The following is a 23,292-nucleotide window of genomic DNA, read 5'->3' on the forward strand; positions in this document are numbered from 1 at the left end:
GAATAAAATACGAAACAAAAACCCCAGGCGCTTCATATTTTGCAGAGTTCACGAAATACACTTTTAAAACAAAATAAAATATAGGACGGAATTCACACGCTCTATGCACAAAATAAAATACAGAAGCGCGGAACGGGCTTTCCGCTTCCGACTACAGGCCGCTCGCGCGGATTCAAGCGGCTTCCACGAGTCACCGGCGGTCCGGTTCTGTTATCTCGTCCGTAAATCACTGCGTAATGAGTTCAACTTTTTCAGAAGCGACAAAGCTGCCGCCAGCGGGGGGGAGGGAAAAAGAGGAAGAGCGCAGGAAAACAAGAGTTGCGATGGTGGAGGAGTTCTGCGCGGGGCGGCGGTCGAAGAACGAAGGGATGAAAGACACACGAGTCACATTGATAATCGCCTTCCCAGTTGTTTTTGCGTCCGGGAGACTTTGCAGCGAGACAGAAAGGGTGAGAAGAAGAGAATGGACGCTCATGACGAGGGGGGTGGGTGGGGGAGGGGAGAGCGATAAGGGGAGAACGATGGCGTGGCGGACGGGTGGATTTTGGGTCGGCGCAGCCAGCGGCAAAGCAGGAGGTGGCGACAGATATGGGTCAGGTAAGTGGGTCGTCTTGACTTAGGGCATTGCTTTTGCCACGCGACCACCTCCCTCTCGCTCGTATTTCCCTCGTGCCGTATCGCAATCTCCGCTGTCGGTATCTCTCAGCCCGATACGACGATATGTACCTCTTGTCACACAGTTTCGACAAGCGGATGCGATTCCTTCCTTTTTTGTTTTCTTTCATGAACGTTACGTCATTTTCTGTTCCACTCTCTCGCCCCTTTATGAATGGATCCCTTTCTTCCACGCGCATAGCCAAGATTATCCTCTCTGCTGCTTGCGCTCTGACTTTTCCTCTCTCACGCCAATCACGCTCACCGAAGTCCCGTTTGATCCCTTTGCGAACTCCCGTCGTACACTCTCGCGCGCTACACGGTAGATTGATTAACGTGACAGCGACGATGATCATTTCTCTCTACCCCTTTCTCCCTCTCCCTCTCTCTCTCTCTCTCTCTCTCTCTCTCTCTCTCTCTCTTTTAGACTTTTTCTAAAAATAATACCGGCTAGTTAATCTGTGCAGCTGGAAATCAATTTTTCTCTCTTTAACCTGCTTGTGCCGTTTGGGAAACTCTGTCGCGAAGTGTGTGTCGAGAAAGTTGTTCAATAATTCTACAGTGGAATATATTTTTGCTCGCGGAACTTTTTTTCAGTTTCACTTTGATTTGTGATTTATGATCTACCTTCCTTGTCGCTGCCTCTCAGCGCACGAGCGCGAGGAAGAGAATAGGAGGGAGGAAGAATGTGCTGCTCGAGATTTCTTGAGAAAAGCTGAAGAGGCGGGTCGGCTAATAAAAGTCATTTGCGTCGGTTTCCAGCTTGCGTATGCGTGCCTGAATTAAAACTTTATTTAGCTTTTACTTGTATGCACATAAAAGCGACGACGAAAAACACGGGGCGAAAAACGTTTCACGGCACATTTATATTCCAGAATATTCTAATCTTTGTAACGTTGAAGCGCTCTGCATCTTTTCGCAATTAAGGCGCAATTTTCCTTGAAAATCAACAAAACCGCGAGAGAAAAAGCTTCTGTCGCCTGTGTTGCGGTTTTCCATCCTTTTTTTTGCTCTCCCGCGGTGTGATTAAACAGCGGTTTTAATTTTTAATCCCTCCAGAACAGCGTGTCGTTATTGATTAGAAAGGCCACGCAGGCCGCCGTCGAATTACGTGATAGCGATTGGTCCAGACTGCGGGGGTGGCTGAAAGGGTGGAAATGCTCGCTCTGTCTTTCTTCTGCTGGCACGCCAAAATTTTCCTGCGTCGATTGCATTATCGTTTCGTTGCGTATTGTAGCGCACGACGGAATTTTTTCTTCATCCTTTTTCGCTCCGTGATTCTCGAAGACACGAATTTCGGCATCCAGTATTTTCCGAATTTATCCGAATTTAGAAGTGAGACGTTAAAACAGATATTAAATTAAGAGATTTTTGAGATTTATTTGCCGTCAAATCATTTCAAAACGTTAATTATAATTATAACTATAATTTTGAATGCGGAATGTGGAGACTGCAGATATATCGTATTCGCTTGGTTGCTATTAGAGCACGGAAATTTGACACGGTCGAGCAGTTTGGATCTTGAGATCGAATGTCAAATAATTCGGACCTCTCAAGCTAAAGATACATTCGAACAGTCCGAAATGTTAAAATTAGACGCTCTTTTTTTTTCTTTTCTTGCTTTGAATTGTTCGATTACGTTCGAGTCTTTTGTCTGAGCCCCAGTTCTTACCAACGCAGATAGTTGTAGTATCCTAGAAAGGAGAATTGGGTCAGCCGGCTTGGAGGACACTTCAGGTGTTCTATTCGTATCTAGCAGGACCACTTTGCTTATTCTCGCTCGTCGCACAAGAGAGGCGCAGCGCTGATCGTAAAAATCTATGACAAACTATCTATAGGCCGTGTTTAAAGTGGTGACATACGTCGATGCAGCAATCGCATCTTCAATTCGCACGGGAGCGTGAAGATTTCAAGATACCTTTCACGTTTGTCATTCGGGAGAAAGGAAAGCTATTTCTGCGCTTTAGCGTATAAAAATCATCGTGTGCAATTATATTTTGTTCTCTCTGCAGTACAGAAGAATTATCAAGTGACTTTAATTAATAAGCACCAATATTTTCGGCAGAGTTTTGATACAAGTAATTTTCAGTTCACTCGTATTCCCCTATGTGTCCTCTTTGGGAGGGATATTTTTTTTCTCGGTTATTTCTCATGCCTTCAATTCCCCCTGTCATTCCGATGCTGAGTATTCCTGCGACTACACGACAAAGGGGACGGAAATGAATCTCCGCTGTATCGCAAAAAAACTTTTCTTTCCGATTCTTTCTCTTTTCCAAAGAGACAGACGTTTCGGCCCATCTGAAGATACGTCCTCGATATCCCTTGAGGAAACAGAGGTCTTTGCGATAATACTTGACTAGAAGTTCAATCCGCTTCTGTAGATCGAACTGATCATCCTTCACTGATTAAAACGCACGGTAAACACGTTTATGTCAATTTATTATTAATGAATTATTGCTGGACGAATTATTAATTATACTATTGATTGACGTCTGTGCCATTTGTTTGATATAATTAGATGGTTATAATAGAATTAATTCGATCGCCTACTTCTGAACTTTCCTTCGTCTTTTTAAATCTCGAAAAATTGTCTCGTATTGTAGCGTTTTCTGCGCTAGACACGAGAAACACACATAATCGGGCATATATGATAGATAAAAATTTCTCCAGACAGAATATAGTTTATAATTATAAAACGCATTGCGAGAAGGATATGTTAGAACGTTGTATTTTTAAAGACAGCTATATAGATCAGACACTGATCCGCCTTATTGCCTATTCCGAGCTCACCGGTTAATCTCAAAGGCTTTTAATATTTAACAAACCTGTATAAGTATAGAGAAGGAAAGGTTTTTGTAAATCACCGGTTTGTCCCACGGGAGACAGCAAATTTAGACGGACGAACAGATGTATCGATATTGACATCTTTCGTTCTTCCGCGATATCTTTTTGCGTCCATCTTTAATTTTAAAAATTTGTATTTTTCTTAGAAAATACAACTACAAAATCACTTTTACATTAATTCTTAATCAGCATACAGAATGTTAAACCTTGCATCATAAACCGGGTTATATTTAATTTTAATAAAACTCGTAATTTTTTTAACATACATATAACGTCATAAATGTCAATTTGCAATAGATTAGACGATAAAATTTTTATAATATCATATTTTCGCAGCATGGAACACTTTTATAATTGTATAGAATGTAAAATAGGTTATATGACATTATAAATTATAAAATATATTTTTTATAGATGAAGGATAATCCACTAGTGTACATTAAATTAAAAAGTCATTATTATCTAAATGGAATCAGTGTGTTAATAATAATTAATTTTCTCTAACAATACGCGCTTTTAGAAGTGTTTTATAGGACATAAAAGGGTTTTGCGTTAATAGGAAAATGCACTAATTGAGAGGCTGGCAAGATAATAGTTTAACGCGCTTTAAGTCGTTAGTTTACTTATTTCCTGCTGCCTTATTCCACGTTTTGTAATATCACAGCTACACGCTAGCTGCATCCTAAGTAATAAGAGAAAGGCTAAATGAGGGGAAACTCTAACGCATAATCCAAAACTTTTTATTGCACTGTTCCCGAAAGTTTAATTATACAGTTATACGTCAATCGCAATTTTGCATCATCCACCTAGCTAACAATTCAGCGCGTATAAAATTTCACGTTGCACATAAAAAATGGATATACGAGCGAGCAGAAATTTTCGCTTGTTTTTAATTTTAAATCAAATAAAAGATTATCAATAATTGATAATTTATCTGTCGAAAAAGTTTACACGCAAACACATTTATAATTTTTTTCTGCAAATTAAATATATTCATTACATTGTACTTGTTTAATCTATTCACTCTCTTTTTTGTCTCTTTTGATAATTAATACAAACGTGTACATTGAATGTCTACAGTGTTGTAGAAAAATTGATTAATGAAACACATAACAATGCTAATGGAAGCGTATAGAAAGCGTAATGGATGTAAAAAGTTTAAAGAAACGTAGATAAAAATAATCTTTTTTAAAGTGTTAAAAGACTTAATTTGATGCGACCGACACTCTGCTTTCCACTTTCTTTGACTTACCTTTTCACTTCCCTTCAGTGTCATCATCATCATCATTGCTCGCGTGCGTATGTGTGCATTTCTCAACTATGAAATATCTGTTTTAATTTGAGTAGTAACTTTTAAAAAAGTTTGTTTAATTTTTGCTATGTGTGAGTTACGAAGTGAGCGAGCGAATTCCACCTCCTCGATAAATCATTTACTTGGCATTAACATAATAATGGTAATAAATCCAGAGCGGAAAGAGAAAAGAAAGTTGCGGAAGAAGAGGGACGTATCGCGAGCAGTAGCGCAACGTGAGGACAAGAAAGGATGCAAGGTGGCCGAAAGACGCCGAAGGAGAAGGCGGCGGCACAGCTTGAAGGTGGCGAGAGGGTGCAGAGAACAGCGGCGTCGGCGGCGGCGGCAGCGGCGGCGGCGGCGGCGGAGAGGAACGGGAAGCTGGGTCGGAGGAACTGGGGTAGGAAAACCGGGTTTCGGTCGAGAAACGAAAGAGGGAAAAAGCGAGAGCGAGAGCAAGCGTGCGAGCGAGAGAGAGAGAGAGTGAGAGGGAAGGCTAGAATACGTATTGATCTCACAAGTCTCCTAACACAGCGTCCGCATAGAGGAAGAGAGAGAGAGAGAGAGAGAGAGAGAGAGGGAGAGAGAGAGAACATTCTAATAATTATATTGACAATATGTATATATATCCCTATTCTGCAATATTTTTATTAAAATGTTGCTAAAACTTATTTATTAAAATTCTAATTTGCTAATTTTAATTATTTAAATATTTATATGTTTTACAATTTTTATATTTATTGATATATATAAAGAAATAAAAAAATTATAGAGATAAAATGTTTGAGCCTATTAAAAAAATAAAATATATAAGAAATAAATTATAAGTGTATATACATATATATATGTGTGTATATACACTTATAATTTATTTTTTATATAATTTATTTTTTGAAGAGGCTCAAATATCTTATCTCTATAATTTTTTTATTTCTTTAATATAGCTTTGAGTCAAAATATAATAAATATCTTGATTAATATTTATTATAAAATCGAAATTTGCTCGATTTCACATTTACGAAATTTGGTAAGGTAAAATTTGAAAAATTATGCCTTGTATATAAATGACGTTACAAAATTAACGGGCAGGCAGTGCTAACAGATTTATTTCAAAGCAATTCCGCACTTGAAATTTCCGCGTTGAAAATTCCGGGAGACGACTGCCCCCTCCTCGCTCCTGTAGCTTTTCGCTCCAATCCTGGAATCCTTTGCAACCGAGTTGCCCAATGTAATATTGCGAATAACGAGGTTGCGAAAGCAAAAGTTATTAAGCGAATATAAAGCAAAAACAATGAAGGCTAAATAGTGATAAAGGCACAATACATGGTTGAAGAAAAATCAGGCTACAAGAGATCGGAATTCATTTCAAACACGTTCACACTCGTGCAATCCACCGGGAGATATTAAAACCACTAATTGCATCAATCAGACTAATTATTCAGTATCAGTTGCAGTGCCGGATCTACACATAAGCTAGATAAGCTACAGCTTAGGGGCCTCACATTATAAGGGGGCCTCTTTAGTATAGAAAAGATTTAAAAAAATGTATTTTTTGTTAATAAGAGGGGGCTTCCTTAAGATCATAGCTTAGGGGCCACAAAATCGTACATCCGGCTTTGATCAGTTGAACTAATTTTAAAATGAATTCCGACCCCTTGTAACCCGGCTTTTCTTCATTCAACTACACATTGTGTCTTTATCATTTAACTATTTAACCTTCATTGCCTTTGCTTTATGTTTGCTTAATAACTTTTGCTTTTGCAACCTCGTTATTCGCATATTACATTGGGCAACTCGGTTGCGAAGGATTCCAGGATGGAAGTGAAGAGCTGCAGGAGCGAGGAGAGGGGGCAGTCATCTCCTGGAATTTTCAACGCGGAAATATCAAGTGCGGAATTGCTTTGATGCGCGAAGAAGAAAAAGAGAGGAAGATGGTAGCGAAACATTTCGCGGCTTCAAAGGTTTCCGGTAATTTTAGATTAAATGTAATTTTCTATTTTACTTTTCGCCGACCTTCGTGGTCCGCGACGGGGTTGCGGACGAGAGGAAGGGGCGCAACGTCGGGGGTGAGTGCCGTGAGTGTACATGAGGCGGGCAATCTGAAATCCAATTTCACGCACTGCGGTTTTCGCGACTACCGTCGTCGACTATGTGTCCGGCCGCCTCCGCATTTTTTCAGAAAACTTCCTTGAACATGTTCCGCGGACGGGTGTCCAGGACGGGTGTCCAGGCTGATAGATCTCTCGAATCAGCGAAATATACCGACGACATCGCCGTCAACCGGCGAAATCTCTACAAAGACATTTTTTTCATTACTTTATTTATTTATTGAGTTTATTTATTGAGACAAATAAAAATAACGATTATTATCAAAATAATTATTTCTATTTAAGTAAATTAGAAGAAAAATTTTTTAAATTTGGGTTTATCAATTTGGATACAATTAAAAAATGTGAAATTTACAAACTCTTTATTTTTTACAGATCTAATTGGAAGAATTTTCAAGCTCCACGAGCTCTTCTGTGTATAAAAGTGATGACGGGTACATTGAAATAAAAAATGTATACTCAGAAATTTTAATTTAAATTCCGAGAGCAATTTCATATCGGAGTTTCGTGGTACGAGATTTCGTGTATCAAGAATAGCCACAATGCATATTCAACGCAGCTTGCCGTCGTCTTTAAATGGTCCGTAGTCTGATTAATAATAGCTTCCTGTCACGGCCAGTCAAGAAAAGTTATGGTAGCGCGTTATTATCCACTTTGTCGAGGCTCTAACGTTCTGTAATCTCTAAATAAAATTATTATAAGCTTAAAAAGTTTAATTTCAAAATTTTACATTGTTATATTATAAAATTATGTAACTGTTATTTAATACATTTCTTAATTGTTCGTAAATTTAGAAAAAAAATTGTAATTTTTGTAAGTAGAAATAAACGAGTTTCTTGAATTTCATGCAAGAAAGATAGATGCAAGATTGAATAATTTATTGTGAAAGAAAAATGTAAAAATTCACTCTAAAAACATTTATGGAATAAATTACATGCATATACGTGATTTATCAACTTTTTTCTGACTCACAGAAGTTTTGTTTTAATGTAAAAAAAAACTATAATTAGTTAATTTTTGTGAACGTGGAAAAGTGAATAACTATCAGAATTGCAGATCAAATAAATCAATCCTAAAGTTGGCTTTAAAATTGACACTTCAATAGCAGTAAGACTCGTACGCGGGCAGATTACTCCTCCGAGAGCTACAATGGTCGATTGTCGACATTCTGAGACATGACTTCGTCTGGAAAGGCGACGACGTGCGACTCGTGCCACGTACGCGGAGCGCGTCTGTTTAATTTATCCGATGAGTCGTGTTAAAGCCTGAGTAATAATGCAACAAGCGACTCATGCAATAGCACGGCTCACTCTCGGATAACGAGGACGTTAGATGTTCTGAAGTCTTCTGATTGAACAGCCGCAACGACGTCGACGAGAAGGTTACGTTTTCACAGTCGTATTAAAGCACGCCGACCTAATCCATCGTTCCCGTTTCCTCCTTATATCCGCTCTTCGAATTAATCCACCGCTTCGTAGCGGATTCAGAACTTGCTATGGGTTTGCGAAATCGATAAGCCACGCTGCGTTTTCGCGATTACTCTCGGCGCGCCTCAATCTACTTACATAATTGATACGCGCGACGAAGAGGCAACTAGATTTATCAAGTTAGAAGTAATTAGTGCAGACAGTTTGCGTCTCAAAATTTTATAGCAAAGGTGTTCAAACGTTTTAGTATAAAACGCGTAATATAATAATAAGGAAAATGATCTTTCTAAGCGCAGAAAACGATATCTCTGACAGTTTCATTACTCGCGCTTATCAGTATTTAATAATATATTCCTATCTTTCATCTATATTTATTTGTATATGCTTATTTTCTTCATTTACATGCTTGAGTCTCTGCTAAAGTTTTAAAAGATCCACCAGACGTGCCTTATAAAGCGTCGAGGATGGCTATCGTGATCACTTTAAGAAAAAGATACATAAAAGAATGAGTATAAAGAGGCTGCTGGCGTTATTGGAACTTAGATTATGTAATAAAGCGCATGGAAACGGCGGTGGAAATGATTTAAATTCGTATAATCAGAACTGCAATTCTTTTTCTGTTCCTTCCATGATAAGTTGACCACTCCATTTTGCCGTTTCTTTATCACTTGATCACTTTAGACCACCATCTATTTTATCTCACTATCAATTTCAAATCTTATCCCATAGCAAAGACTGATTTCGATATTTAATTAGCGACTTATTTCCTGTTGGATTTTATAATCTTTTTGCTCTTTTTTATAAACCTTAAGCAAGATGTGAATTATTTCAAAGTTCTTTCGGTAACTTTACTGAAAGAACTCTAAATCAGCTTAGATGTGCGGGCGAAATTATAAGTTAGACTTATCGCAAAGCCCGTTTTCGAGGTTAAAAATTTAATTAACAGCTTACCTTTGATTGACCTTTTGCCACTTTTTAAACATTAATAAGCTTTTAGAAACCTAAAATAAGATATATATTGATCTGTATAAGACTTTTTTTAATATCTTAATACTGTCAAAGTCACAGATGTACGTAAAAAAAATTATACAATCAATTTATTGAAGTTCGATCGATACTCGCGAAATTAGCTTGCTTACTTTTATTTTTAAAATAATAATAATCTTCTATAAACCTCAAATAAAGCAAGTAAATTGTTTTAGAATTTTTTTTTCAGTCCTTTAACATCGTTAAAATTGACCTACATGTGCAGAACAAATTATAGAGTCGACCTATTGAAACTTGGAAACTCAATTTTTGTTTATTAATTAGCGATTTACTTTTGATGGACTTTTATAATTGCTTAAACATTATTAATTTTCAAGAGGGTTTAAAAAGTATGTATAAATCGTTAAAAAACTTTTTCCATGTTTCCAACACTGTCAAAGTCAGTTCAGAGATATGGCAGTGATTACAGATTATGCTTATCAAAAGTCGAAAATTCGTCACTTAGTATTTAATTCATAGCTCACTTCCACTTAATGTTTTTTTTAAATATTAATAATTTTTTAGAAAAATAAAATTTTAAAAAATTGCGAAAGATTACCGGAATCGGCAAGAGAATATTTGTTATAAAAAAACTGATAATTGTGGCCATTTGTTGTCCACAAATAGGCGAAAACGATCGGTATTAGGAGAATAGATAACAGGATCATAGGAACGACAAGAGGTGGCAGAAATAATAAGAATTAAAATATTCTTAAAAAATTTATATATCTAACTTGATATTTTTTTAGATAATTATTAATGTTTCAAAAATATAAAACTAGTCGAAAATAGGCCGCAAATTAAATATCAAGTATCAATTGCCAAATTCTGATTTGTTGTAAAATTCTTTTTTTTTTTTTGTTTTCAAAAATTTTTATTTATCTTTAAAAAAATTATAAAATTGTGAACGCTTCTAAAAAACTAAGCTTTAATTTTGTATCTATATCGCCGAATAAATAATTATAAATTTATAGTAAAAAGTTTAAATTTCGATTATTCATTAAAAATTTAGAAATAAAATAATGTCAATATTACCATAATGCGCCGACGATTATACTAACTGTCGTTATTGCCGTTGTTGCTATTGTTGTTGCGTGGGATAGTTGATCTTCTGTTCGTTTTTCTGATTCGGTGAATCTTGCTTTTCTTCGTCATTCTTTTTCGGCAGTGCCAGTAATGCTTTCAGCAAACCTTGGACAAAGCATTATTACGTTTTTCGTTTTCTGATTTTATATTTTCAGAAAATTTGACTTTATATTTTCAGAAAATTATATTTTTAGAATTTTTCAGAATAAATTGCAAAGAGAATAAGAAGCATAAGAAGCATACTTGAAAAAAATTGTTAACATACCCAGGTAGCACATGTGTGTGTTCGTTTCACATACGTTTTCTAAATTCATACACATATATGAATACATTGGATACGTTTAGGAAACATATATGAAACGAACACGTGCCAGCTGGGTAATATCTTATACAAAAGATACCTTATAAATATTTGTTATAAAAATAATATTTTTTAAATTCTTGAAATATGCATAATAAAATATAAAATCATATAAATGCGTAAATTTACATATAAATACTTAAATAAATGTAAATGTTATTTTTACAAAACAAACATGAGAAAAATAAATAAAAATCAAGCGTAATTATGAAGCGCACAACTTGTATAATTTATTGATTAAAAGACTGAACGTTTCGATTTTAGTTCGAGTTTTTTTCAATGAAATATCATGTAAATCGAGAAGGACGTCAGCTGAAGAAAATATTCAAAGTCCATAGAAAGATAAAATAGCAAAACAGCGGTTTTGAAATGCGGTTCATGATTTTCATTCTTGAAAAGAATGCAAACTAGAGCCGAAAACATTCTATTACTTGATCAATAAATTATATATGTTTTGCGCTCCATCAATCTCGCTTGATAAATATTTCAGCTTTCTGTTTAAGAATTTATACGTCGTGACAGAGAAAAAGAACATCGTATAAAGGATTAAATTATTGAACCTACTCTTCATCCATTCGGTTATTTAATACGCGAGATATGTTACAATTATACAGTTATTAGCGATTAGTTGGTTAAATTATTAATTGATAATTGAAGTCAGTTTATTCACCAATGCTTTCTCCCTTGAACGAGGTTCCTAAAAAGAAGAAATAAGACCTTAGCGGGCGGAAAACGAATTTCAAGCCAGAACTGTAAACGATCAATCTCTCACTCACCGTTACCGCGGTACTTATTCAGCTGCTGATACACCTGCTTCATCCGCTCGATATTAATGCGCGAATTCTTGTTGTGGTTCACCATCGGCAGTGAGTACTCTTTGCCGATGATACATTTGGCCGCGTGCTGTATGTTGAGCGGCGCATTCCATGGCTCGTGAATATATCTGGCCGGGAAATTCTTCAGCACTGGCAGGTAGCGTCTGATCGTGACAGTAAGATTAATTTTACCTTCAATATTAATCATTCAGACAGAATGTTATTTACAAATTTTTGGAAAGAAGTTAACGAAATGCACATTGACAGCGCTAAAGCGAAAGGAAAAAAGGACGATCGTGCAGACAAGTAGATATCAATACAAACAGTGGCTTATTTTAAAATAAACAGTTTGAGTAAACTAAATAAACAGATGAATAAACAGATTGCGAAGAACGTCATAACATTAATATGGAGGCATTAATTTAATATCACTGCTCAATGTAATATATATAATAATGTTAATTGCGAAAGATTGACGTCATTCGCTTACTCGCACTTTTATCAAACACTAGATAATGTGATTATTTTATAAAAACTTCGTAACGATTCTCGGTAATCGAATGTCGTCGCCAACAATTTGCTACGGTAATGTTTTTGCACGATTAAGTTTTAATAGAGCTCTAAGCTGTTTAATATTCCATCTATCTCGCAGTGAATTCTGCTTCGCTCGAATTAACATGAGATAGAAATTAAGATCAATTAAGATTAAAATTTCTCCAGCCATTGCGTGGACATTAATCACAGTTTTATTAACACCGTGAATGCGACGTACATGTTATTTAAAAAAAAACGCTAATATACACCGTCCATCGAAATTTTCTAAATCTGTCTGTTTGTTCGCTTTTAAATTCAAAGAAAAAAAATCATTTTTACTTGATATAATCGCCATTCGGATCCGCCTTTCTGCCGAATCGCACAGGACAGTAACAGTGGAAAAATTGTTGAAAGAACGAACTGCACGAAAGCCACATCCACATCCCGGCATTGACAGACCAATCGGCGTCTAAAAGAAGCTCGTCAAATACCTGGAAGAAAAAGTAATAAAACTACTGAAATATCAGAATGTCTATTATTTATTATAATTTATTAACATTTTATAGATTTCTGCATATCATTATAAATAGCTATTGCTTCAAATAATTTTGACTCAGTTTTGGCAAAAAATGTTAAATAGACTTATTTGCATTGATCATGTTTTAGTGATTAATTAATTTATTCTCCAGCAACTCTAATCTATTTATGTATTCCTTTTTTTTTTCACATCAAACTCGAGACATGTGGGGGAAGCGCTTCGTGCACTTCTGAGACAAATATTTTACTACGAGAAGTAATCTTGGAGAAAGAAGTTTCGAAATAAAAGCAAATAGATAAAAGAGCAGTTCCGGAAGGCCAAGTACGCCAGTGACAGTTCACCTTCATTCCTTCTTCCCATGAGATCCAAAGATCTCCTCTGGTTAAAAAGCAAGCCACCGCGTGTCTAGCCAGATGATGTATCCAACCTTCTTCCCGCAATTGAGTCATGATCGCATCGATCCATGGATATCCTGTCTGGCCCTGGCGCAAAAAGATAGATTTGTTACCGAAGTCAAGCAAGAAGCTTTTGCGTCGATTTCGACAGATTTGCTTTTTTCGCTCGGATTGTAATTTTTGCCTTTTTGCGCAAAAGTTCACTTACGTTCGCCCACTTGGCGAGCGCCTCCACGTTTTTGTCCCACGGTATCTGCACGCAAATCGGATTACCCTGCATCCGATCGAAATTCGGGTTCTTTGTCGCGGCGCAGTAGAAGAATTCGCGCCACAGAAGCTGTCCGTGCAACGACAGCGGTGGCATAGCTTTTTTTATCTGGGAAAAGAATTATGAAAAATTATCCGGAGCAATCATTCTTCATCAATCATAATTATTCTAGATGTATTACTTCAAACATTTTAATTAATAATTCGCTTCATTGTATGAATATAAAGACAAATAAAACAATGTAATCATCTGTAGCGTTCAAAGTCGCGAAGTAGCGAAGGGTCGCAAGCGGCGAAAACACAAGAATCTAAACGATTCCGAAGAGGACTCGAAGCCAGAATCGCAATAATTTATTACAAAGGTCCAAAGAACGATAAATTCGCTAGCTCCAACAACAGCGGCTTGGCTGCACATTCGTCTTTCGACTCGGAAATTATTTCCGTAATATATCCCGCGCTCGATATCGCGGCGCATACGATTCTCACCTTCTTGTACAGATCGGTGAGCTGGTAATAAAACAGCCGTGTGCTGAGACAACCGAATCGCAGATAAGGCGAAAGCCCGGTCTGGCTCGGCAGTAAAGATTGCGGAGTCATTTTCGGCCTGCCAAAGCTCGCCACCCACGCCTTCCTTTCGAGATGACGTTCGAGCCGCGCCAGGGCTTCGCTCTCGCCGCCAACCCACACCGGCGGCAGCAAACCTTCCGTGTCGAAACCTGCAAGCCGGAAGAAATCAAATAATCAGAAGAAAATTTTCAACGAACGAACGTTTTACATTCGTAATTCGAGGTTGAAAAAATCACAGAATCCAATTCCGGATTTCAATTTTATCGCGCGGGTGCCGACCTCGTAAACACTCTTCAACGTCGAGACGGAGCAAATCCGTAGAACTTGATTCAATTCAATTCAATATTATCGTATTAGAACACGCTGTAGCAAGATAAATTTACATGATTGCTCCCTTGCGGACAATGCATTAATGTTGCAGCAGCTAATCTGCCGCGAACACATTTTCCACGGCGAATGCAATGTAATCACGTTAATTTGGCGCTACGTGACGCAAAATATTCTATTGGAAATACATCACGCTATTGTTGGAACAATGACCTCTGGCCAAATTTCTCATTTGCGCAGCGCGATGACGCTCGATTAGAACGTTATTTCGTTGATTAACGTTATTGCGTAATGCGCTTCGAATAGAATATTCCGCGAGCTGTAGATTAACGCAATAGTCGAATTTGTCATCAAACGGATAATATAAAATTAATTGTGAAATATTACAAATTTAGAAATATTCGATTCTTTTCGCACCGAGTTCATCGAGCGTGGGAACGCCGTAATGATCGTCGTGATCATCTTTGAGGGGAGTGTAAGCGCTGCCAATGCAGGCGGCTGTTACTGTGGACACAGGTGGCTTCGGTGGGTCCATACTGGCGACAACATTTTGAAACTGATGGTAGGTCAGCGGCGATTTTCCACTATTTCTTTCTATAATTCTGAAATAACAAAAAGAGATTGAAAGATAACAACGGCAAAGTATTATTTATTTTTTTAAATGTCAACATTTTATTTCTTATCGCAAGTATCTTGTAATCTTTCAATTCAATTTTAATTGGAACTTTGAATAAATTTCCACTATTTATTAACGTCGAGTAATTCGACATTTCGAAATTAGATCCTACAAGCAAGATATGATCGCGCTTCAGAACGAAAAATCGAGCGATGTGGACCAGGTATTTCAGACTCACTCGTCCAGCTTGTAGAGAGTGTGCGAGACCCTCTGGACCACCGAAATACCGAGCTCCTTACAGAGCGCCGAGATATTGTGGTCTCGCACACGACCGAACGGCTCCGGGTCCTCTTCGAATGTCAGATTCGTCGTGCCCCATTCCTTGAACAACTTGGGCAGCGCGTCGGCCGGCTGACCGCGGATTACGAACAATCGAGAATTCAATTTTCTCAGAGAGCAATCTAGATCTTCGAGACACTGCAGCAAGAATCTATTGGACAAATAAAATGCGTTGAATAAATTCATCAAATGTAGGAGAAAATTGTATGCATTATTCATACGTGGATTAATTCTTATCACAAAGTCTTTGATTATATCTTTAATCAATTCAGTGATACAAAAAAAAAAAAAAAAAAGTCAAAAGCCGCCGATGAAAAATAATAAAATCAACAAGCAAAGAAACTAACATACAATTAAGTTTCTTTCTTTGCGCCAAGCACGACTGCCAAGGCAGCCTGACACGCGCAGCGCACTGTCAAAGGACAATAAATTTATCTCGCTTCGATTCGCTTTCGTTTCGGAATTTATATTATCGAATTACTCCCTTCTCAATATTTGCTAACCCCCGTCTCATTTTCCAAATTAAGTCTCACCATTCCGTGCCTTTCTTCGTGTTCCTAAATCTTATCACTCCATTTATCTACTTTCCCCCCTTTCCTCAAATATTCCGGCATTCTTTCTTGCTTAATCCATTCCACCTTTCTTCAATCCATACCACCTGTTGTACCTTCGATCCTCGCATCTTGCGTCTTCTCTGTTACCTCCGACTTACCCGCTCACTTCTCCTCAGTTTCTCGAACGCTACCCTCTCACTCTGTTACCGGCCTAGCAAAGGCTGCTATCGGCCCAATCCTTCCACCATTTCCATCCCCCTCTCAGTTACTCTTCAACAACTTCCTTCCCTCTCGCAACCACTTTTGACCTTCTCCGTACACACTCTTATCAACGCACGTTCCTACCCTTCTGTCGATCTCTCTTTAAATCTCCCACTCGCTCTCCCCTTCGACAATTTCGATTTTTTTCCTCCCCCCGAAGTCTTGTACGAAGGAATTTTATTGTACAGATAACGCGGTAAGATAAGATGATGCGTTTGATGCGTCAAAAGATTATTACACACATATCAGATGCGGATCTCGCTTGCGGATAATTCCGCGGACATTCACCTCCATTTATTGATGCCGACATTGGTACTTCCGGCGAACCAGGGATCCAACACGAAAACGCATCGGAAAGTGGACGCTCCTGCGAGACCTTCCCTAAGTGAGGGATTATCGTGCAGCCGGAGACCCTTGCGGAACCAGTGAACCGTGTGCTTCCCACCGTCGCTCCGAACCCCCGTTGTCACCTCCTGGTCCATTTCATTGTTACTACTTCCGGTCATGTTTTCTCAGTACACTCTGCAATGTATATATATTTCTAATTAATTGACTCGGCAAATGGAAGTAATTATTGTTTCATTTGCAGTGAAAGAAAAACAGAGAGCGGGAAAAAAGTGTAATTTATTAAGTGCTCCGGAGAAAATCCTCTCGAGCGTAAGCAAGCAAAGAAAGAGAAATAGAGTTGCTGTAAAAAAATATTACCGTAGATTTGCGAGATATAAAATTGTTAATATAATTATTCAACTTTTTTTTTTAATATCCGTGGACAACGTTATATGTAGATAACGCGCAAGAAGTTTTCCCCGTAATATGCAGCCGTCAAAGTGTCAATATTCAATAATTTGACATAAAGCTCTTTTAAAATAATTATTTAACATTATTTATAATGCAATAAATTTTTATTAGCTGATTGGCTTCAGCAGATTGAATTCAACTCAATCTGCTGAAGATTTTTTGAATTTTTATCACACATTGATTTCTGATATTTACAACTTTCGAAAAGTATCTCGCTCCTGGGAAGCTTTAAGCTTAAAGAGGCGAGTTCACTTGACTTTCTGTACATTTCCTCTCGGTTACACGGCAAATCAATGCCGAAAAGCGCACATCTTAAATTTCTTTCTGCTATCAATGTCGGAAGGAGAGCTCGGCACTCTCGAAGCCCGAGAAAATACAGCGTGGCGCGGATCAATTCCCGTGTGAGAGCCCTTACAAATGTACCTTCCGCCGCTCTCTCGTCCGTCTGAAACGTATGCTAAAAGATCCGCCTAACTATCTTTTGTTTCGCTGCTTAGCCTGAGAAACAAAATGTGATGTAGTAATCTTCAGAAAATTTCCACTTCGATTTTCGGCGAATATTGCATTACGCGAAAAATATGATTTTCACAAATATCGCCGGATTTTTCCGTTTCAGAATATCCTCTCAAAGGAACCATATCTTTATTCAATAATCCAATTTAATGCTTCAACATCCGCGGAGACAAGAACTATTATTAGCGTTTCAAAGACGATCTATTCTCGATCTCTATCGAAGAATTATATATTTTCTCCGTTAATCTATTTATAGAATCAATATATAAATATACAATTTTAAATGATTTCTTTAAAGGATTTTTTGCAATCTTTATTTTTGAATAATAAGGAATTTCTTCTCCTTTAAGATAAAGATAAGAGTCATCTTTTCGATTGATCGGTGATAATTATATATTTCTCAAGATAATAAGAAATGCATAAAACTCTATTTTCGTAATAATCTCAGTTTTAGTTGTATTATTCAGAGATTTTTATAACTTATTTTTTAACAAATTCTTTTAATATTAAATTTTACTCATATGGCAACATAAAACGTAAAATAAAGAAACTAGTTCAACATGTTTTTATTAATGCACGAGAACTTATACGATGTCGTGAACTCTGTTGTAAGTAAAATTAACGTATTCATTGTATGTAAGTGCACGTGTACATTATTCTTGAATCAATATTTAAGACATATCGCGCTCGATGTATAAGGCTGCATAAAAACTTGAAGATTTGGCAAGTTTCCACGGAATAAGAGTTTCTTTTTCGCAAGTCCTGACTTGAAAAATTTCAACCAGAGTACGGAAAGATACAGAAGATACAGGAATTTATCAGATAATCATTGATTTAAACGTCAAACATATTTCGGACCTCTAAAGAACCTCATATCGAAAAAGGTTCTATTTCTCAAAATACCAGAAGACTGGTGATCAGCAAAGAGATGGCGCGCAAACTGAGGTCCGAAGAATTGTGACTTTACGACGGGCAGTTTGGCGGAAATCAATTTCTTCCGACGGATTTCAAAATTCGTCCATTCTCCGTAGAAACATAAAGTGTCACAATTGTAACTTTATTTGTACAGGCTGCCGCGCTCGTCGCGTTTCTCCTCCCCCGCGTATCCCGCGAGATCGGAAGCAGTTCGCCCTCTCTGCAATACGGTGGTCGTAGTTAATTTCCCTGGCAACTGCGGAAGGGGGAACACAATATAATTACGTGTGCATTAATTTTACTCCACAGGCATGTTTTACCCGGTTGTACAAGCACTGTAACTAACGGGCCACGGTAAAAGCACAGTCATGTTCTCAGCAAGCACGATGTGTTGAAAATTAAAACCCAGCGGCAAGCTCTCGTCGTTGGAAAAATAATGATGTACTCAATGATACGAGTATTTTGATATTTTTCTCTCATAATATTGTCGGGTGGATAAAGATTCAACAATTTCTTATTTCGGAGCAAGAACCGCCCGGGCAAAAGAATGTTATTAAGCCCTTGAAATTTCTTCGTAGAAGAAAGCGGAGACAAATGGACCTAAACGCTGATCACGCACATTGTTGCATCAATGTGAATTCCGTGTGTTATCGTTTTCCTGCAGCAAAACAGCACGGAAGATTGGTTTTCGGACGTACGAGAGCTACGTTCCAGTCTACGTTGTTTACGCGTCGCCGGGATCAAGGCGCGATTTGTAAGAATTTACGAAAACACTTACATAGAGTGACCGTAAAGGCGCTAATTACATGTACATCTGCGTTAACGTGCACGTCGATGTAACGTATTGTAATTATCCCATTTACTCCGAATAACATTTTCCGAGAAATTCCTCAAAAAAGAGCACGCCGAACGCTAAAATCGATACGTGCCGCGCTTCGAACGTGTTTGCAAATGATGCTGCCTATTTATGTGGTATCAAAGCAGCTTTCCGTGGAAACTATTTACGTTAGAGAAGTCACATAAGATAGAAAGTTTAATCCCGAAACACGAACGGAACCAGAGCGGAGAAGCTCATTTCACAAATCGCGTTGCAGGTTTAATTTCGACTCTCCAGCTGGAGGCCCAGTGCCTCCTTTCTCACAGATGTCATTAAAATGAATTCAATTGTTATACCATCTTTAAAAAAAGCATCACTCTCAATATTTGCAGTGGAAAAAAAAACGAACTTTACCGCTGCACTTGTGCCATTGTCGCGTGTGTGTATCGCCAACACCGTGGATCAAGGATCGAGACCGAGACGGACGCAGGAAGCTCTATCTCTTTCTAAAATATCCTCGATGACTATCGCGAGAATCTACTTCAGCGATAAACGCGCAGCTTCGCAATAGCGCTTGTACCATTGTGATCCCCGGCGTCACTTATCGCGCTGAAGACAGACTGACGGAGCCAGCAGATGCGAAGCTCGGAGAGTGGAACGAAGAAGACGATAGGAAGACACTTTGGAGCGGTCTCTCGTGGATTTAAAAGAGTTAATTATGTGAGTCAATACTATGAATACAAGCGCGACTTTTATAAACAAAGAATGAAAACTGCGTCGTTGCGACGCAAATGCGCGTGCTGTAATCATTCTTTCCTCGGCTTGGATTATGATGTAAGAGGGGCAAATCTCGACATTCGCGATAATGTCGACGGCGCACACAGCTTTTCTGCTAACCAAAGCAGAGAATTCCGGGTAGAAATTCAAGACGTCCGGTAAAATACAGACATACAGCTGCAACGGCTGAAGAAATGTATTTATTTTATCTGCGCGAGACGCAACATATATGTCCGAATTCTGAACATGAGAGAAAAAATATAGAAAAATTGATAGTCTTCTAAATTTCATATTTTGATTTACGCTAAATGTCATAATGTACACATGCACAAAACGCAAACTATGATATTGATTTTATTTTTAACAATACTATTAAGATATTAAAATAAAAAATATATTTGAAGTTTATTGAACAATTTTAAATACCAATTAAATCCTGCCGATTTTGTCAACTTTGAATTTTCCAATATTTGCTTTATGCTGACCTCAGCTATTTAAAATTGCCTTATCTGAATAAAATAGTTAATGATGAGGAAATACTGATACAGCAATGACACAAAACCTCGGTTAACCGACCATGTGTGTTTTAAGATGACATTTTCTCGAAGAAAGTAAATCTTCCGCTTCCTTTATTTCTCTCATTTCTTATTCCTTACTTTTACATCGTAAAATTGAATGCGACAGAAACAGTCGCAATGTATAAATATTAAATTGAATAAGTAATAAGTAATCGATTATTTAAATATATGTCATCTTGCTTCTACATAGAAATTCTAAAAAAATAACAGAGTATATCGGTGTATATTGCATAAGACCATCATCACGGATTACGACTAATTATGGCAATAGTGATTAATATCCTGCGTAAGCCTCACCTGAATATGAGTATGTATGGATTCACATTAGATGACTTATTATTACTCTTGAATATTTAGTAAAAAGAAATCTGCCGAGAAAACTAACGATTAACATGATTAAAATAAGCAGAATTTTTTTACTATTTGTTACATAAATTTAACCAACTACCTGTTGCATCACCCGTATCATTGTCCGATAAATAATTTTTTGCGAAAACAAACTTTACAATCCTTTCAAATTTATTTATTTTAATGCCACGTTGTTTCATTTTCTCTTGTAACTGTCATTTTATTTTCTGTGTCATTGCCGATTATTTGATATTTTATTTCAGCATTAAAATCAATTTTCAATTTGCATACGTTGCAAATCGGCGATTCGTCACGCGCTCATAAACTATCGTTCGCTTTTATAGAATAGATATCATAGATCACGTTTAAGAATTCAGTGCATAAATCGACATCGTGAGAAAGATATTTACGAAAGATATTACCGAATTATCGGCTCGCTCATTCGACAAGCGAGCAATTCTGAGAGAATCTCGATTGTATCTCTATTACTAAATATATTTTGATGAATCAGCTTGTTTACCCGCAACAATGTGACAGAAATTAAATGCATATTTACCACCGATATATCTTGTTTCGTAACAAAATATTGTCGACGTAACAACTGTGCGAGTGACATTTCGACAACCTTTTTATATTTTATTAATAATAAAAAATCACGATTAAGTTGGAAAAAACCATTTTGTTCGAAAATATCCACTCATCGAGTAAACAAATCAGATAATTGAACATTACTTTAAAAATTAATTAAAGTGCGAAAAGATTACTCCGTCGCTTTACTTAGAGAAAATTATTACGATAAAGTTATCAAAAACTAAATGGTTAATGATATATTTTACATTTTACATTAGAATAAATTAGTATTACCATATTCTCAAGGATTATTTTTCAAAATAAAGTCATGTTCCGCTAAACAAATGCACAGTTGATCGAAACAGTTATAAAAAAAGTAATACGTACACATAAAAATTATCAAGTTGCACAGTGCATTCGGTAAATAATTTAAAACAAAGTTTGTATGAATCTCTACTCATGACATTCCCTAATCACATTTTAATTATGCATATATATATTTAGAAAGCCGCTTAAATTATATCTCATTTTGATGCACCTCAAGATGCATATCTCGATCCGCCGCTATTCCAGCGGATCGCAAGTGCGCTATGTTGCATTGCGTGCACCACTTTCTCTCTTACCCGTTAAAAACGGCTGGTGAAAGCGTGCTGTATTAGGAAGGGACCAACTGCAATTCACTGCAACAATTTGCGTGCTGTTCGAGTAGCTGCGAAAAAGTTCTCAGCCGGCAAAGCGCAAGCAGCAAGCTCGCCGTAGAGTGCGCGCCGCATCAGCGACGCGCATCGTCGCAGTTGCAATTGCCACGATGCACCGCGTTCCTTCGCGCCGATCGTTCTGTCACTCGGGCAGTCGTTAATCCTTCGAGAGATATTAAAAATCTATCGAGTAATTAAATCAAGAACTAGAACGAGAAGAGTCCACTTGGCGATGCTCGAGAATCAAGTAACGCGCGAATCGTTCGCGCAAATGGCAGAACGATCGCGAATATTCAAAATATCCGCTTTCACACTCGCGGACGCAATTGCCGACACGCTTTACAGACGCGACGATCGTTCGCTAAATCCGCAATCTATTTCTTTTTTATTTTACGCAATTGCAAGAAAAACAGGTGAGAGAAGTTGCCCGACAAAAAAAATACACTGCACTGCACTATGGTAGCAGTCAATTGCATATGCGAGCGCACTAGTTCGCAAGAAACTGACGAACGAACGGACAGCGCGGAGAGACGTACAGAGGCAACAGATCCACGCCGAGTGCAACGTGACTACCGATTCGCGGCCTATCCAATTGGCCACGCGAGTCACGTGTTGCCGCTGTCACGTTGCAGATACCGTGGCCGTCGAGAATGCACCTCTCACTCCCGCTAGCGAGCGAGCGCTTTTCTCCGTCGGTTTACTTATAGCGTTTTCGATTATACGGATTTTGATCGACCCAAGGTTGATCAATCACTATTTTTACCATGAATTTATGTCCCTTATTGATGGAGACGATGCAATGACGTCATCAATCAATCTTGGGTGGATCAAAATCCGTATAATCGAAGACGCTATTAGAAAATTACTACGATAAAATTATTAAAAAACTGAATGGTTAATGGTATATTTTACATTTTACATTAAAATAAATTAGTGTTATCATATTCTCAAGGATTGTTTTTCAAAATAAAGTCATGTTGCGCTAAACAAATGCACAGTTGATTGAAACAGCTTTAAAAAAAGTAATAAAAAATATGACTCCTAAAAATAATCCAATACCGTATTTTGGTAGTATTCTAAATCTCAACTTTCTTAGTAATATTTAAATTAAAAAATTGTAAACAAAAATATAGAAGAGTTGTTCTAATTAATCAAAATAAACAGCAATTTTGATTTTATAATAATAATTTTATTATATTAAAATAGATTAATGTAATGAATGAAATGTGACACACTTGAAATATTTTTAATCAATTTATTTTTATTTA

The 23,292-nt window shown here is 37.3% G+C and overlaps 1 protein-coding gene across 2 annotated transcripts; it reads right to left on the minus strand.

The window, feature by feature from the left end:
• Window positions 1–10,057: 10,057 nt before the first annotated feature.
• On the minus strand, window positions 10,058–22,575 carry LOC105669463 (cryptochrome-1-like). 2 transcript variants are annotated; one of them, XM_012362442.2, is made up of 11 exons: window positions 21,950–22,575; window positions 16,299–16,532; window positions 15,095–15,346; window positions 14,658–14,842; window positions 13,833–14,062; window positions 13,288–13,455; window positions 13,026–13,166; window positions 12,486–12,637; window positions 11,574–11,776; window positions 11,468–11,494; window positions 10,058–10,541 (listed from the first exon to the last, which is right to left on the minus strand). In XM_012362442.2, exons 2-11 carry the CDS (start codon window positions 16,514–16,516, stop codon window positions 10,432–10,434), a joined length of 1,686 nt encoding a protein of 561 aa, XP_012217865.1. In that variant the 5' UTR covers window positions 16,517–16,532; window positions 21,950–22,575; the 3' UTR covers window positions 10,058–10,431. The 2 variants fall into 2 exon arrangements, with proteins under 2 accessions (XP_012217865.1, XP_012217866.1); XM_012362443.2 differs by lacking the exon at window positions 21,950–22,575 and adding an exon at window positions 19,468–19,623.
• Window positions 22,576–23,292: the final 717 nt, after the last annotated feature.

The sequence above is a fragment of the Linepithema humile genome, chromosome 1 (genome assembly GCF_040581485.1).
Source record: "Linepithema humile isolate Giens D197 chromosome 1, Lhum_UNIL_v1.0, whole genome shotgun sequence".
In the NCBI taxonomy this organism is placed as follows: Eukaryota; Metazoa; Arthropoda; class Insecta; order Hymenoptera; family Formicidae; genus Linepithema; species Linepithema humile.